Raw genomic sequence first — 17,635 nt, forward strand, 5'->3', positions numbered from 1 at the left:
GACGTCATGTACAGACCTAAATAACAATGGGAAACAATAGAGGTCCTCTGGAAACGTCACCGCAATTTGTAAATTTGCATGTTACTATGGTAACAACCGTATATTTGGTAGGTAACATCTGCAACCCACCTTACATAAATATTACCATAAAAGGACTAATATTTATAGTTTAATATGGAAATTCAAGTAACTTCATAAATTCTGATTAGAATAAACCCTAACAAAAGCCAAACCCATCAAGGCAAACCGTTAAAAATAAAATGTTGACTCAACTGCGATAAAACGCATCTCAAAGTCCTTATCTAATGAAAAAAATGCAGGCAAACTAGAAATTCCATATTTCACAGTACACGTTATCGGGCTCTTGAATTCCGAGAACCATTAGTCAAAAAATCCGTAAGTGCTGAGCAGTCGTCCAAACCTTACTCCGACCACCTGTTAAGTTATCTCGTTGTTCAACAATAGCATGGTCGACTGGAAACCTGAAGAACGTCAACCCGAACGTTTTGTGTGATTCAGTCCGGATTTTCGCGTGTGTGAGCGAGGTTTTACGTTTTGTGGACTCGTTTCTTGGGTGGTTTCACTTTTAACGCGTTTTTTTTTTTAATTTGTGCGACGTTCCTTTCGTTAAAAGTTAAGGTAAATTTTGACTTTTTTTGTTCGATATGTGAGGGGCGTTGTTTGAAAGATGCAGGTTGTTAAAATCGTTGTTTTTTGGCTTTCATTCGTTTTTCAATGACAGTCGGAATTGTCACAAATGCACAAGTTTATTGGTGCAATTCGGTATAATTTCTTTAACCGTTTGTTAAAACCGTTTTATGACTAGTTTTGTTTGTGAGAATTAGCGGATTAATTTGCACTTTCAGGCTTGAAATTATCCGTATTTTGATTATACAAATTGATAAGATACATAATTTATCTTCATCAATATTAATTACTTTGTATTAGTATTATTTGGGAATGATGAATGAATTATAGACGTTGATTACAGTCTTCTATTACCAATATATTAATGGAAAACTTAAAAAATTAGCTTCTATTCTAAATTGACACATAATTAGTATGTTTAATAGGTTTTTTACTCATTGAAGCATTCCAGAAATTGATTACAATCTTCGTTTAATAAGATATGAAGTCAAAACAAAGGAAAATTTGTTTCTATTCTAAACTGACACTTAAATATTATGTTTAATATGTTTTTTGTAGTCTCAAAGCTTCCTAGAAACTAATTAGTTTCTTATCCAAATAAAATATTAACTCAACACTTAAAGAATGTATTTTATTTCGACAAAAAAATTGAATTAAAAAGAGTGTTATAACACGCTCCATAAACAAAAACAATTTTATTGTTTTGCTTTGATACTCGTTCGAAACACGTGTTATTAACACTGATTAAAGTGGCAAATAAAAACAGATTGGCGCAACGATTTTATTGACCCGCATGCTGTAAGCAAGGTCGGTTTATTGAAATGTTCCTTCACGATATTTTTACGATTTCAGCACTATGATGAACGATTTGGAAAGGCAGCTGGCCGAACTGGAGCTGCTGAACAAACAGGACCTGAAACCGGCCGGCCAGACGCCGGGGAAAAAGATCGGACCGCCGCCCCCGCCGAAGCCGAAGAAAACGCAGCCCCAGGTAAGTCACCATAGTTATCAGTAGATTAATTATTGTTATTATTAGTGTTATCCCCGGTGATTTATTTGCCAATTTACTGTGGCGTGTTTTATCTGTATATTTTTATTGCAAATGAATGCGTCACTTATTTGTACGTTTATCACATTTCCTTTTTTGGTAGTTAAATGTTTAAACGACATTATAAAATAATTTAAATGTCAATATCTCTGTGAAGACAATCACTGAATAAAGCAGACTGTTTACTAATAATAATTATAAACGTCTTAGTCACGTGCATGTTTCACAATTGGGGGATTTTTAGATACGTCACATCATTGATCTATTTTCCCTCATTCGAATGTTTCCTAGGTTGGTCTGTGAATTGTTATATGCAACCCAGATAACATTAATTTAATACTCATATTTAACATTTTTAGATTCCTCAGTCGTACCCCCTGAAACAGACGGTCGAGCCCTCCTATTCTTCGCGTCTGCAGTCCGCCCAGGTGTACTCGAACGTGCCGCCCCAATCGCACTACTCCAACGCACCTCTTGGCCCCAAATACCAGGACAGCAACTATGCCAACTTCAATCAGTACTCCAACTTACCGCGGGCCTACAACCAGAACGCCACCCTACCCAGTGGTGCCGTCTTGTCCGCGGGGAACAAGAGAACGACGCCCATCAACATGGCCCCCAAGGGTTACGCGAAACCTTCGGAAGTCACCTATAGCAACGTGCAGACGCAAAGAAACCAGGACGGGCTGATCTACAGCAACCTTATACATCCACCCAGGGAACCTAACGTATACAGCAACATGCCTCCGCCGCCTGTTAACTCCTACTCCAATGGTGGTTAGTTGCTTTGCAATTTAAAAGAAATACATTAAGGTGTGTGTACTTGTAGATGATTTGCCACCGCCACCTCCGCCGTTAGATTTATGCTCCAACATGGCCGAGTATTCGCCGTGCAGCGTCAACACCAACCTGCCTCCGCCTCCGGATGACCTAATGCCACCCCCATCGCCAGTCAGTTCGAGCTACAGCGAGCTGAGACGCGCCACTCAGCCGGAACAGGACTTCCACAACTATGGAGGGTCTCAGGTATTAGATAATTCGGTTGTGGTTCTGTTGCCGAGAATGTTTGCTTTCTCTGTCCATTGTTACGCAAACATACGAGGTGCAGTTGTACAAGACTAAGCTTGTGTAGGTTGACTAATGCTTATTTCTGCTTCTAACACGTCAAGTACGGGGAAACCGATTCTCTATACGGATACGGTGGCATGTCACAGGTAATCAAAGCTTCCCTTCCATGATGCACTCTAACGGTGCAAGTGTGTACAAGTTTTGGGTTTTTTTTAGTCGTCGTCCACGTACGAGTCGATCTACGAGCCCATTAATCCACGTCCTCCCAGTCAAATGTCCTCCAGATCCAACTATTCGTTGTACGCACCGTACGTGAGCGGTACCAGCAGCTCCATGACTGGACCGAGTCAGTCGGTCAGCAGGATCGGGCACAACAAGGAACAGGAGGTGGATAGTCTGACGGATTTGCTGGTGCAGGGTATGGGCACCTCAGAACAAGACCAGGAAGACGTTTATGGTGTTTGCGTTAAATGTGGAGAAAAGGTACTGTGCCGTCTGTTGTTTTAAGTCAGTCTTCAGTTTGGTTGTTCCAGATTGTGGGTGAGAACAGCGGTTGCACCGCCATGGATCAGTTATACCACACGAAATGTTTCACGTGTCACCACTGCGCCATCAATCTGCAAGGGAAGCCGTTCTATGCTCTGGACGGCAACCCCTACTGCGAGGAAGATTATTTGGTAATTTTAAAAACTTCCTAAGGAGTTCCATGTATTAATATGTGTTAAAATTAATTACAGAACACTTTGGAGAAGTGTTGCGTGTGCCAGAAACCCATTCTGGACCGAATTCTGCGTGCAACTGGCAAACCCTACCATCCCAAGTGCTTCTGCTGCGTCGTCTGCGGCAAAAGCTTGGACGGCATACCGTTCACGGTCGACGCGACCAACCGTGTGCACTGCATCGAGGACTTCCACAAGATTTTCGCCCCAAGGTGTTGGGTGTGCAAGCAGCCCATAATGCCCGAGCCTGGCGAGGAGGAGACGGTGCGAGTTGTCGCCTTGGATCACAGTTTTCATATCCAGTGTTACAAGTGTGAAGTACTGTTAACAAGTTAATACTTTTATGAGTTTGGAATATTAAATGTTTTGTTTTAGGATTGCGGTTTGGTTTTATCTTCAGAGGCGGAGGGACGTGGTTGCTATCCGTTAGACGGTCACGTTTTATGCAAAAGCTGCAATGCGAAACGCGTTCAGGCACTGACCAGCGACATTTCAACGATCAGATCGAATCCCATGATTACTGAACTGTAATTTGATTTGGTTATTGGTAATTAATGTTAAGTTAGACGAGACGAAGAGTTGGTGTTTAGGTAAACAACGTTGAAACTGTAAAACTGCCACTTGGATGTGATTTGTTGAGAGTTTTTGAAATGTTTAACATTCCTATGTTTGTTTTTTATTATTACTTTTAGTAAGTACTTGGCTTCATTACGAATCTGCTTTTTATACACACAACTAATATTTATACAGACTATATTATTATATTTTGTGCTATTTATACATACATATTATTATATACATTGCTTAGTTAGTTCTTAAAACGGGAACAATATATTGTATTATTTTTTAAGTAAATATAATCGAGGTAGATTTAAGGTTAAAAATCTGGTCAGCATGATTTTTTGTGATTTGTTTTAGTATTATGTGCCAATTTTTTTATATTGTGGGTTTAATAAACTTTTAGATTCAATATATTGTTTATTATTTGTTTATTTTGTAACTAAATTTAAATGTTTAACCTACAAAATAGTTGTTTACTTTTACAGTTTTCTTTATTTTGTTACAGTCAACTTCAAGCATTGGTTCAAAGATGTCGCCAGGGTACTATTGTTTATAATTACTTGAACACAATAGTTCTGTGTTCCGATTATTTAAACATGATTTAAATATACCTTGTAACACAACCATTTAAAAACTAATCGATTAAAATTAACATTTAGGGAAAAAGCGCTGGGACATCTGTTGATTTACACACATAACTAATTGGTCAGTGAATTACGGTCGGTAAACGGCACGACCCACTAACAGAAAAAAAATTCGAGCGCAATCAATAATAAAATTCGCCCGTAACAGTGAGAGAAATTCGTTGTTTTTCTATCCGTTCTGTGAATTCGCATGACATTCGTAAAATGGCCCGTTCTATAAGAAGCCGTCCGCACGACAGTACGCATAACGTAGTCGGCGTCAAGGTGAGCCAAACGATATTCCAAACATCCGACCTCCCCAACACCACGGCTAGGTTAAGTGCGGCGATTATCGCTTTCGATTTTTTTTTATTGCGTGGTCATCAATAAAATAAAATAAATATTAATCGTTTCCCGCCAAAATTAAATGCAACGAATCGATGACTGCATTGTGTTTGTATTGTTTTTTATCTGTAACGATTAAATATTCACGAGCACACGAGTCTTTGTTGTGGAATGTAGGTTACACATAAAAATTTACCCAACTTTGCACTAATATTGATTCAATGACGAAGTGTGACGCACAAATCATTTTTTTCATTATTATTATGATCAGTTTCATTTTTTCGCATTAGTGCAGGGTGTAAAAAAATAAATCATCGCGTGCGTAATCGTTTCACACTTCCATATGTTCGAATTGTATTGTAATTGTGTTGTAATTGGTAATTAAATGCATAATTGCAATTCAGCATTGCCTGGTTGTCGGATTTATTCATTGCAACTAAAGTGGGATTTTTACAAGGTAAGGTTTTGAGGATTTTTTAACAGAACATGTTCCTCAAGACCGTACCACCATCTGTGGGTTTATATGAAGTTTGGTGCAGTTAAATATCACGTAACTTCTTGTCAGATTTGTCCCTTGACAAATTAATTTTTAGTTGAATTTAGTATTTTTCTTATCAGATCTGAAAAGTACTCTTCGAGACGGTTTATTTGAGTACCAACATCAAGGGGTTTATTTGAAGTTTAATAACTGTTAATTAAGCATGTAATTTTACAGTTAACTGTTAAGTTATCGTCAAGTTATCTAATTTGTTTGTTAACGAATTAATTTTTGGTTGAATTTAGTATTTTTCTTGTCAGATTTGGAAAGTACTCTTCAAGGGTGTTCATTTGAGTATCAACATCATGGGGTTTATTTGAAGTTTAGTAACTGTTAATTAAATATGCAATTGTTAAGTTATTGTTACAGTCAAATTTGTTTGTTAACGAATTAAGTTTTAACTGAATTTAGTATTTCGCTTGCCGTATTTTAAGTTTGGTAACTGTCAATTAACTGTAATAACTATTAATTTATTAAAAATCTGCAATAACTAAAAAACTACAAGTCGGAGACCCATCATGTTGGTACTCATTTCACTCGTCATCACACTCCCGATACGAATATGCCGGATTATCGTTTACGAAAGCCATTAAATTAACATAAAAATAAAAACACGTACGCGATAAGAACGGCAGATATAATAGAATAAATTAGACAACGTCGCTGTCGCAGTCGCGACTAATAAACCTCGACCGCGTGCGAAGCGGTCTTATTAGTAACCGGCTTTTGGTCGTAATCACGTTTTTATTTATTTGTTTCTTTGATTACAGTTAAAGCTTCACGCGGAAAGTTTGGATTTCCCGACGAAATGATCCGACCGTTAGTTTCGACAGGGGCTCAGTAGTTTTTTTTTTTTTTTGGTTTCTTCAATTCAATTAATTAGGGGCTTTTCCGTATTATTTGTTTATTTATTTTGAGTGAAAGTCGCGAAAATGGAGGAGCGTGTGTACAAAAGTGATTTGTCTTATCCTATTGAAGAAAAAAAGTGCCTCATCTACAGAATATTTGGTAAGTTTAAAAATTGTGTCTTTTAATTTAAAAAAAAAAAAAACTTCCACTGAAACATTAATGCGGCGACAGTCAATGAGTTTCACGATAAAACATTCATTATACAATCAATTAGTTGGATAAAATTGTACAAATTTTTGTTATCTAAAATTGCACAACTTTAAGCCTCAAAAGAAATCAATACAGCATCGCATCATTGGTGTGCAAACTCCAAAAATTGCACAGGAACAGGAAAAATTTGATCAAAACAATTCGACCTCAGAACGAATGAAAATGCATGTGTTTAAATAATAATTCCAATAATTTCCATTTTGCATGTTTGACATTGAAATTGTGCGGCCTTGGGCAATTCTTGAAAATTGATCCGTGTTTATTGGTCAAGGCGAAAAAACTGATTAATTAATATTACTTATGTCAATTAATTAACATTATTTAAGCATCATCGACACTTATCTGTTACGACATTAAACAAAAATAATGCTTGAATCAATTGTTATCGGGGTACAAAGTGCAGGGAACGTTTTTCGGCCTCCGACACCCACGGATTTCAATCTCGGCGACCGGAATGAATCACTCAATTAGCGGCCAATCGATTTGTATTGTCAATATTTAATTTTCTGGCTGTGGGTCGATGCACTTGTTAATTTCCTTGATTTGACACACTTTGATACGTTTGTGTTTAATTAAAAATTAATATCAATTAAATTGTTAAACATGTACTATGCGTTGCACTTTATTAATAGACTTGTTAATTATTTTAAAAAAACCACTTGAGATTAATTGAAGTGGGAATTTCGACTCGTTAAATCTCTAAATTATTTTTATGTCAATCATCATTACAAACAGAATTAATTTATTTGTATGCGAATTTCGTAATACTCGATAAAAATGTATGAATAACCCAGATAAAATTGAACATCAATGTTATTATTGATTTCCTGTAATAGTATTAATATTAATTATTATTCGAAAAGAAAATGATAAATGTTATTAATCGAAAGTCGATTAATGTGTTGGAAAATCAGTACGTCGACCTTTTAGTTCGACACATATTTATTAAGTCAATTGGTTCGCATTGCATGTTTGTATTTTGTTTGGGAATTAATTTTATTTATCGATTTGACTGGAACGTTTGAAATGTGCTAGTAATAACAACTCGACAATGTATTCTATTAAAAGAATTTTTCAGGACAAGTACCTGCCCGTTTGGTTCTTTATCTGTTGTCATGGTCTGGTTTTCTTGTGTCGTTCATGATGAGGAACGACATCAATTTGGCCATTGTGGCAATGGTGGCCGATCCGAACATCCAAAATCACAATTCGACCGGCGAATATTGTTTCGTCCTGCCCGAATCGTCCAACGTCACCGCCACAATTGTAAGTAAACCTGGAAAATCGTGGACAACCTGACGTAATAAGTTAGAGCTAACTTAAACGTAAAGAATTCAGCCAATTGGTTAACTGGACGTTCACGAAATTGGAGTGAATTTATTGTAGAACTAAGTTGAGAAAACTTTAGAGCTAATTTAGAGCTAGAGTTAATTTAGTGTAACAAATTAGAGCTAACCTAACATAAAAACTTCTATCTAAAATAATTTGAAGTATTAAATCAGTATGAATTTGAAGTAAAAACTTACACTTAAAAGTGAAAAATTAGACCTAAATCTTTACGTAGATTGAAATTAAATGTAAAAACTAGAGCTAAACCTACTTAAAAAATAGAGGTAACTTCTATATCTATTTAAAATAATTTGACGTAATATATAAGTATGAATTCAATGTAAAAAACTTAAACTAGAGCTAAATCTGGGTAAGAAACTCAACATAATATCTCTTTAGACAAAATTTGAAATTTTTAACACAAAAATAAACGGTGTCAGCAACAATAGAATTTTATGGGTATTCGCTGAAAAAGATATGCAATTATTTTTGAGTTCAACAATTGTTTAAAACATGAGCCACAATTTGTTATGCAAATCGAATGCAAATCGATTTAGGTGCGTAACTTTCGTTTTTGTCTGCGACAGCCGCGAGAAAAAATACGACCTCGAAATGGGTAATTCGCACGATAAATTATTTTCGATCACACTTCAAACTGGTTCCAATGTCCGGCTCTTATGTAAGGGTCAATTAATGCGAATTGGCGGAAAAAATATTGATGATTTGCATCCATTTATAATTAATAAACATTAAAGGTTGTTTACTGTGGTTTTTTTTGGAATATTTATGTTTTCGTTTGGGCACGTGACTGGAACGAATTTTAATGACAAAGCTGGAACGGAAGGACGTGTCTTTGAATATTTTTATTTCTTATTTTATAGGATCGTAGTGGTACGTTGAACTGGTCCGGACGCGTCCAGAGCTACGTCCTCGCCTCCTTCTACTGGGCCTACATCGTGTCCCAAGTGGTGGGCGGAGTCGCCACCCAAATGCTGGGCACTAAACGCGTTTTCGGCTATGCGCAGCTCGCCACCGCCCTCTGCAGTCTCTGCATTCCTGTGGCCAGCGAGACCCACTTCGGTTTCGTCATCGCCTTGCGTTGCATCCAAGGATTCGCATCGGTACTGGAATTAAACTAAACTAAACTAAACTAAACTTGTTAACTTTAAATTTCTTATGTATTAGGGATTGACGTGGCCAGCCATGTACGCGCTGGTCGGCCACTGGATCCCGGTGCCGGAACGCAGCCGGTTCATGAGCAGCTTCCAGGGCTTCAGCATCGGCATCGGCATCACCTATCCGCTGGCAGGGTTCCTGATCGCCCACCTGGGCTGGCGGTCCGTCTTTTACACCACCGGATCTATAGGCGTCGCCTGGTGCGTGATCTGGTACCTGTTGGCGTTCGACAGTCCCGAAACCCATCCGAGGATTAGTCTGCGAGAGCAGCAGTACATCAAGGAGAACACGGTCAACACGTACGCCGCCTCCAGGAAGCAGACGGTGCCGTGGAAGGCGATTTTGACCTCGATGCCGGCCTGGTCCATTGGTATCACCACGTTCGGCAGGATCTGGGTGCATTACGTGTTCATCATTCCGGGGCCGACTTACATGAAGAGCATTTTAGGATTTAGCATTGAAAAGGTCCGGTTTGAACGTTGCCGGGAATTTTTCCTAAGTTGAATAATTGTTGTTTTGTAGAATGGTTTGTTGAGCGGAGCCCCGTTCATCTGCAGCTACGTGGCTTCGGTGCTTTTCTGCTATATCGCCGACAAGCTTGCCACCAAGAACTTAATGTCCTTAACCAACATCAGAAAATTAATGACCATGTTGTGTGAGTATAAGAAAACTATTAAAAATTGTTCTTTTTCCAAAATTTCAATGGTATTTTTAAATCTATTAATACATTCGTAGTTCGATACGTAGATGGTGCCACAGATGCATGTGTTAATAATTCTCATTATTTAGTTCGTACATCTAGTATAAGTAATCTGTGAAAATCTTGTTTCGCGTCATTGTCGATAGGTGGCGCTGTGTCCATACTTTGTTAAATTTCCAGTTAGGTTAGTTTCTATGTCTGGTTATTTTTAATCTGTGAATACCATTAGTTCCAACCCATCTCCATAGGTGGCTCATTAAAATATATTTAAATTATTTATACAGGGTGTTTTATGAAGAACAGAAAAAGGTATTGATTTGAAATTTTTACAGCACATCTCACTTGACTTGAACTATTTTCCTGACTTATTTTAAACAAAATTTCATTACAGTTACATTAACTTTGTTAGTTTCAATGGAACACCCTGTATAATTTTGGATTTTTAAATTGTAATTGCAAACAATTTTTTTTTCAAAAAATTATTACATTATATTAGGTGAATGACCCTGTATAATTAAAATAAAAAATATTAGAAGGATTCGAGTTAATTGGTTGTCGAATTACTGGATAACTATTAAAATGTTAACAAAAAGTTTTTTGTTTCCAGCTCAAGTCGTACCAGGGCTACTGGTACTGCTAATCTCCTACTTAGGTTGTGATATAACGTTGGTGCTGATCGTGTGGTTCATCGCCGTAACTCTGATCACAGCCTCTTACGCAGGAGCCATGGCCAATGTTGTGGACATCGCCCCAAATCTTGCCGGTAAAATCCTTTGGGTAACAACCCCAATTCCCAAATTAACAAAACATTAATATGATATAGGTCCCGTGTTGGCCTTCGCCCAAACCATCCACATGACGGCCAGCTTTCTGAGTCCCCTGGTGGCGTTCCACATCCTCGACGAGAAGGAGCACATGATCGAATCCTGGCGGACGGTATTCTATCTGACCGGCTTCATAGCCATCACCACCTACGTCGTGTACCAGATCTGGGGTACGGCCGACGTGCAGCCGTGGAACGACACCTCCGGCCCTGTTGCGACGGCCGAACAGGAGGAGCTGATGAACGAGAAGCGGAACGGTGCCAAAACGAACGAAACGGTCGCCTAAAATTTACTATTAAGGTCCCCCCACAAATTATTTAGGATATTTATTTCGTTAGTGATATTTCTGATTAATGTGATAGATTATTGATTGTGTTATGCACCAAGGATGGTTATTCGGGCACGATCTTAAAAACAGCCATTTCATGGGTCCAAGTAACATGGAACGTTTCAATTTAAAATAGATTAGTGCCTGGGTAATCATTGATTGATAGATTAGGTCTCGATTATATTTATGAGACAATCATTTAACTACTACGAAAATGCGGGGCAATAACTGTACAATTGATGTTTGTTGCGTCAGTTATTGGGTCTCAAAACCATGTTCTCAAATCGACCAGTATTTTACTACTACTACTAGTACTACCACAATTTTATTACTTAATTCCAACGTACTTATTTTTATTATATGTACATTTTTTTCACACCTCGTGTATAGAATAGTTTTTATACAATAGACTACTAGGCAACAGGGTGTTGTTTTAAGTTTGTATTTTTATTTAATTGTCTATGACTTTTGTATATACTTCTGAAAACCAATAACAAATTTGCCATGTTTATAATCGTAGCTCAACACATATAACTACGTTAACCTATTCAAATTAGTTTAAGAAATTAGTTGATTGTTGATGAAATTTTAGGACATGTGCCAAGTTAATGTTTAATCAAAAAAATTATATTAATATTGTAGAATTCTTGAACAAAAAAAAGCAAATGACAAGTAACATTCCTAGAGTTTTATTGAAAAGAGAATCGTACAATCGTACTATTTATTGTAAGTTCTTATATATTTTTATGCAACTGTTAGATTTAATATGAGTTTTATAGTGTGGTGAAACGCACATTCAGGAAATGGTTTATATTAAATTATATTAGTTTTGTTTCATGTGTATTTTTTCACAGTGTATAATTGTTGAAGACACAGTATTTAATAGATTGAATATATTTTTGTTTATTCACTGCAGTTTTATTTAAAACTAATCAAAAGTGTCCAAAAATTATTCTTTCCTAATCTACAATTTCGATTATCAATATTATAGTAAATTAAATTACAATTTAAAAACATGTTATTGTCATTATTTGTACACGAAAGTATAATATAATTTTTTTGAGTAAATGTATCGGTGCGTCGCGGCGTATCATAACAATTTTTTATGTAGAATTTTTGTTATTCAGCAGGCGGAGGATGTTTTTCACGGTGGATCACTTCAGTTTCGACCGTTGCGTAATTCGCATCGATTAACAATTCGTTCAGTGGTGTTTAGAGTTTAATTAGTTAAACATTCACTTTGCGGTAAGATTTATATTAATTACGCAACGTTTTTTATTGTATTTTTAATTAAATTCACTCCACATTAATTTAAAATATGTGCATAATTTGAAAACATCACATTTTATGGAGTAAATAATGAGAAAATTAAATTTTAAGTATTAAACTATTTAAAATTATTGAGGTTAATTTTTATTCAACTTTTATATATAATTTTTTCTACAGACACGGTGTGATGAACATTATTCTTCACACAGCTGCATGAAGAGACGATAAAGCAACAGAGAAAGGGCATTAAAGGTAGCAATAATATATTTTCCACAACTGAACAACTATTTAATTGAATATTTTTAATTATTTACAGGTAGGTCCAGAACGAGACTAGTTAACTGGGCAACTGGCAACGCAAAGTAAGTTTTTCAACAGAACTGATTATTTGATTATGTTTATCTTTTTTATGATTAATTAAAAATAAAATTATTTAAAATAATTATTTATTTCTTCACAAAACTCAAAGTTTTTATTCCATATTTAATCTGTGAATATATTTGTTAGTTCAAACGACAGATGGCGCCACATACACAAAATATATGATAGTTCCTACTGTTTTTAACAGATGGCGCTATACTGATTAATTATTTCTGGAAATAGTTGCCATTTCTGAACATTTTTTAATCTGTGAATATTAATTCGTACCATTGTAGTTAGATAGCGCTATGTGTAACGTTAATAAAGAAATAAATTATTTTAGAATTCATAGGTTTGATACATAAAATTCAAAATACTCCATTTGTATCAGGATAACATAATGCTGAAGAGTTATCTATTGTTTATCTGAGGTTAAATGAATTCCACATATGAGCAATGGTTTTCTTTGAATATTTATACAATTTAAGAGCAAATTCTAAATTAAAATTTTAATTATGAAAGAATTTTCTAATTATATATAAATATATATTTATGTTTACATCGGAAGTTACTTAATGTTTTGTTTAATTTTAGGCAAATTTAATAAATTAATAAATGCTGTTATTTTTTTCAATCCTACAATATTATACTAATATATTATTTAATATAATATCAAAGATTAAAAATTTATTTTCTCCATATAAATGGTATGTATTAAATCTTTGATAGTATATTAAATATTTTTAATGTAGGTACAATTCTAATTAATAAGTGTTGATTGAAGGTTTATTTAGTTATAGTTGTTATAAATGTATAATTTGTATTTTTTATGATTAATTTGGAATTCGACAGTTTAACAATGTGCCATCTTTTAAACAAAATAGTGGTTATTAGTTCAAGAAACAGTTATTTTGTAGGTATGTTACTTTTACAATTCAACAATTGGATAATAGTCTAAGTCTTAATGAACAGATAGAGCAAGTAGTTTATGGTGAAATTTATGAATTTTTTAAATGCATCCCGCCTGTTTATTGATGTTTGTTCACACAACTTCCAAAATGATATAAAATAGTCCTTAAATGAAACCGCCAAGTAATATATAAGTAATTGGAAGCCGTGAGAATTAAATCATCATTCAGCCTTTGGCCGTTCATTAACTACCTTAATTAAATTACCGAAACTGACCGAAATACTCAGCTAAATTATCCTCGTCCCCGAATTAACACCGTCGGAAATTTTGGGGGCGAAAACACGCAGTTATGGAAACAAAATGTGTGCGGTTCCCAAAGAGAAATTCTCGGACAGGACGATAGATCGATTTAACAAATGGTTCGGGTAATAAATGTGGCGCGGGCACGTCAATTTCCCAAAATAAGTTATATGCGAACGGACATGTGCGTCGGACGTGCCGTCAACACCCCGGCATGTGAGTCAACGCGACCCGCACTTGACCACGAACGTTCTTCTTGCTTCTTTGTCTTGTCGTGTTTGCCCGCCAAGTCGGTATTGAAATCACTTCCACCCAGTTGACAGGTGCATGTTCGCGATCGCGGGGGTGGTTTCGCCCAAGGGACCTGTGCCAGCCACAAATATTGTCATTATCCCGTCAAAATCGGACGCAGAAAACATAAAGGACGGACAGGTGTCTTCATTAACGATTCACGTTCGGAATTATCAGCACGCAAAGGTCGTAGCGTCCGTCACGAAACACCGGGGGTAGTTCGACATTTTGATTTAAGGGCGAAATTTGCGGTTCCATTAAAAACGAAACTTTGTCAAGTGGTTTTGTCTGAGCCATGACCGAAGAAATGGGGTAATTGGAGACGGTGTTCTGCGGGACGAAACACGGTGCAATTCACACGTGTGCATAATCCGTAATTCTCGGTTTCGGACATGTGTAAACGGTCACGGAATCGCCACAGTCCAAACACGCATTTCTGCGGTACTCCGCAATCTTGCCCACGCCGTCGTTTGTATTATCGGTGTTTTTGGAATATGGGAACATACGGTTTTCTCGTTTGATTTTTTCTCTTGGGTTTGATTAAATTTCAAGGAACGGACGTGTGAGAATTTGTCAATAATTGTCTGGGGTTGTGTAATGGCAGTACCACCCTTTGGTCGGCCCACGACCGGAAAGGGAAGGCCCGACGATTTGACCGCAAAACGTTTTACGGCAATTTCCGAAAAACAATAAATATGTTACACCATGTAATTATTGTGCGACAGCTGATTTCAGGTAACCGATCATTACGGGTGCCACTTATGTTTTAAAATTAAAGCCAAATTGGCTGGGCAATTTACGTTATTAACTTCTAAGGGTTTTTTGTGTTTTATCGGTTTTATTATTATTATTTTTTTTTCACCGGGGGGAGTTCAAATAAAGTTGTTAGTGATACGTTTTCGTGTCGCCTGTGCAAATATTGTCGTTGGAAAGTTGATTAGTTCCGAAACGAAACCGACAGCCGCCAAAGTGTGTTAATTAAAACAAACAAGATCGTCAAGATATCGCCTCGGGGGTTGATTGTCGTAATTGAATAAAAATGTGGATAATTATGAAAACCAACAATTTGTGTTTGCCCACCGATTACCGCATTATTTTCCCAACCACTTCGATTAAAACGTTCACGTATGTACATACCTGTCGTGACACGATCTAATCGTACGGCCCAAACGAAATGTTGTTTTTTTTTTCTCCGGCACACGGAAAAACAAACACGGGCGTCCGTCGTTTTTTCTTTTCTCCGCCGTGTAATTCGAAAAACGCTTCCGTAATCTTCGGTAGCCGGACGGGCGAATGTGTCACGATTGTGATAGTGTCACGATCCGGCCAGTAGCCCTCGCCGTATCATTACGGCTCGCGGGGAACCGAGCCCCATCATCACCGGACCGCGGAAACGTGACGGAATCCCATTTCGAAACTCTACTTTCACCTCTTGTCTCCTCGCAGGCCTGTGCGGAACGTCATCGGTCCCGAACGGTGTGGAGCACACTTTCGGAAATTGTGCCCTTTTCCTAGTATCTGCTTGATGGTGTCTGGTACTACCTTAAGCCGTTGGTTGTGGTTGTTTTTTTGCTGTAGTTCTTAAGCCGATTGGTCGATGTTAAAGTGGATTACATTTTTGGAATCTGCTTAAAAAGTTCCACCTTTTAGGTACCGATTGATGGTGTTTGGTACTACTTTAATCATACAGGTGTTTAAACGGGTTGGCTGATTTTGAAACGGATTGCATATTTGAAGTTTGCTTAAAAAGTCCTATTTTTTAAATACCCGGTTGCTGGTGTTTGGTACTACTTTAATCATTAGGTGTTGTGGTTTCTTTGCTGTAACTTTTAAACGGGTTGTTTGATTTTAAAACGGATTGTATGTTTGAAATTTGCTTAAAAGTAGTACCTAACTGTTGACGTTTGGTACCACTCCAATTCTTTTGGTTTATTTATTGCCAATTAACCCATTTTAAACTTGTTAACATGTTTAAATTGTGGGTAAAATCTTCATGTTAATAGTACTAATTGGTACCACCTTTTTTGAGTTTTTCCTTGTAACCCCATCATGTTGGTACTCGTTTGAAACGTCTTTCAACGGTGATTCCAAATATCCAACTCTCAGCGCAGTTTCGTTTATTTAAAAGGGGATTAGACTGTGGACGATTGAAAAAAATATGTAAAAATGGTAACGTATAAAACGGGGCGTGTTCCACCTACATCGTCACGTAGTGCAGCGGGAGCACGTATAAAGTCGTAGCTGCGCTTCGGCCGCGCACTCTATAATTACCGTGCCAATGCTTCCAACGTTAATAACATCGCGCCGAGCCGGAGAGAGAGAAGTAAAAAAAAAAATTGGAATCGGGGTCCCGTCTCGGAAATTATTGGCTTTTTGTGCGTCGCGCAACTTCACCAAAGGTCACACAACTTAAACACCCCCCTATCATGTCTGTTCCTACTCACCGTGTGTACCGTGTGCGTCGTTATCGTCGATCGCAATAAAAATAATTTTTTTAGGATGTAATAGGAACAATTCCATCCGTTTTGTTCAATTCCAGCGATTAGATCGGGCCTTTTGGTTTTATAATTGTGGGTGAGCACGACAACACGAAAATTTTATGGCGTGATTACGTCCCCGTACGGACGTCGTCCCGCCCGTTATTAAAAACTAACAGGTGAAAAAGTCAATTGAAAACGGGCCGAAATTAATTCCCGAAAACCGAAAACATTGTGCCGCACACACGAGATGGGTCGTAAATTATTCGGGGCCATCGGAAAAAACTGTGCCGTGTAAGTAATTAAGTCGGACGAGCAGAAGTGGATCGTAATCGATTAGCGTTCCCATAGATCAGCGCCTCGAATCGCGGTCCCCAAACACCTGACATGTTATTAAAACGCATCGCGACCGAACCGGCCAATAACTGCCATAAAATATCGACGATCGAGTTAAACGTCGATCCGTAGATAATCACCGGGTCCACCGAAACCGCCCTTCATTCAACCGTTCACGTAGTCCGCGTGTGTGTGTGTGTGTGTGTGTGTCTGTGTGTGTAATTTCCATCTACCGGAAATTGGGTTTCACTATCTTACCCTCCCGACGGGGCGGTGCCGTCGTTTATTATCTCTCGATGGTGCACTGCAAAGGAACGGCGATGGAGGAGCAAGAAAAAAAAATAATAATAAAAGAGACGAGATACATGTATAAGAAACCATCTAGGAAAAAATGACGCACGGGAAAAAACAACCGTTTGGAAACGGTGAGAGGCGGCCGGGAGGTTGGGAGTGCCTCAGGGCACGGTTTCTAATTAGTTTTTCTCTTCATTCATGAATATTGGTCGGGACGGTTGATTTATGGACGACGGACAAACGATCGTCCTACCGGACCAAAACTTCAGTGTGCTTTGGCCGTGTGAATACCATCGGTGGACTTGTCGTGTTTTTTTGTTTGGTGCTCCTCCTTCGAAATATTGAAGCGTACCTATGTAATAAGATGGAGAG

At 37.4% G+C, this 17,635-nt stretch overlaps 2 protein-coding genes across 4 annotated transcripts; both read left to right on the plus strand.

The window, feature by feature from the left end:
• The first annotated feature begins 445 nt into the window (after nucleotides 1–445).
• LOC109605574 (thyroid receptor-interacting protein 6) lies at nucleotides 446–4,453 on the plus strand. Of its 3 annotated transcripts, none has more exons than XM_049968810.1 (9): nucleotides 446–639; nucleotides 1,501–1,639; nucleotides 2,056–2,470; nucleotides 2,526–2,722; nucleotides 2,866–2,910; nucleotides 2,981–3,247; nucleotides 3,298–3,441; nucleotides 3,502–3,801; nucleotides 3,859–4,453. In XM_049968810.1, exons 2-9 carry the CDS (start codon nucleotides 1,505–1,507, stop codon nucleotides 4,012–4,014), a joined length of 1,659 nt encoding a protein of 552 aa, XP_049824767.1. In that variant the 5' UTR covers nucleotides 446–639; nucleotides 1,501–1,504; the 3' UTR covers nucleotides 4,015–4,453. The 3 variants fall into 3 exon arrangements, with proteins under 3 accessions (XP_049824767.1, XP_019877716.1, XP_049824768.1); XM_020022157.2 differs by having other exon boundaries at nucleotides 452–639; nucleotides 2,056–2,473; XM_049968811.1 differs by lacking the exon at nucleotides 2,866–2,910 and having other exon boundaries at nucleotides 453–639; nucleotides 2,056–2,473.
• A 345-nt stretch (nucleotides 4,454–4,798) lies between these two features.
• Nucleotides 4,799–11,936, plus strand: LOC109605573 (sialin). The gene is made up of 8 exons (XM_020022156.2): nucleotides 4,799–4,952; nucleotides 6,321–6,558; nucleotides 7,748–7,935; nucleotides 8,880–9,119; nucleotides 9,184–9,639; nucleotides 9,697–9,829; nucleotides 10,482–10,637; nucleotides 10,698–11,936. The coding sequence occupies exons 2-8, from the start codon at nucleotides 6,483–6,485 to the stop codon at nucleotides 10,982–10,984; spliced, it is 1,536 nt and encodes a 511-aa protein (XP_019877715.2). The 5' UTR covers nucleotides 4,799–4,952; nucleotides 6,321–6,482; the 3' UTR covers nucleotides 10,985–11,936.
• Nucleotides 11,937–17,635: the final 5,699 nt, after the last annotated feature.

The sequence above is a fragment of the Aethina tumida genome, chromosome 6, assembly GCF_024364675.1.
Source record: "Aethina tumida isolate Nest 87 chromosome 6, icAetTumi1.1, whole genome shotgun sequence".
Classification (NCBI taxonomy): domain Eukaryota; kingdom Metazoa; phylum Arthropoda; class Insecta; order Coleoptera; family Nitidulidae; genus Aethina; species Aethina tumida.

Coding starts and splice junctions, on each gene's coding strand:
- LOC109605574 (XM_020022157.2), top strand. CDS start 1,505: ATGATGAACGATTTGGAAAGGCAGCTGGCCGAACTGGAGCTGCTGAAC. Junction 2,723..2,865: donor ACAACTATGGAGGGTCTCAG/GTATTAGATAAT, acceptor TAACACGTCAAG/TACGGGGAAACCGATTCTCT. Junction 3,442..3,501: donor ACTGCGAGGAAGATTATTTG/GTAATTTTAAAA, acceptor AATTAATTACAG/AACACTTTGGAGAAGTGTTG.
- LOC109605573 (XM_020022156.2), top strand. CDS start 6,483: ATGGAGGAGCGTGTGTACAAAAGTGATTTGTCTTATCCTATTGAAGAA. Junction 9,120..9,183: donor GCATCCAAGGATTCGCATCG/GTACTGGAATTA, acceptor CTTATGTATTAG/GGATTGACGTGGCCAGCCAT. Junction 9,640..9,696: donor TAGGATTTAGCATTGAAAAG/GTCCGGTTTGAA, acceptor GTTGTTTTGTAG/AATGGTTTGTTGAGCGGAGC.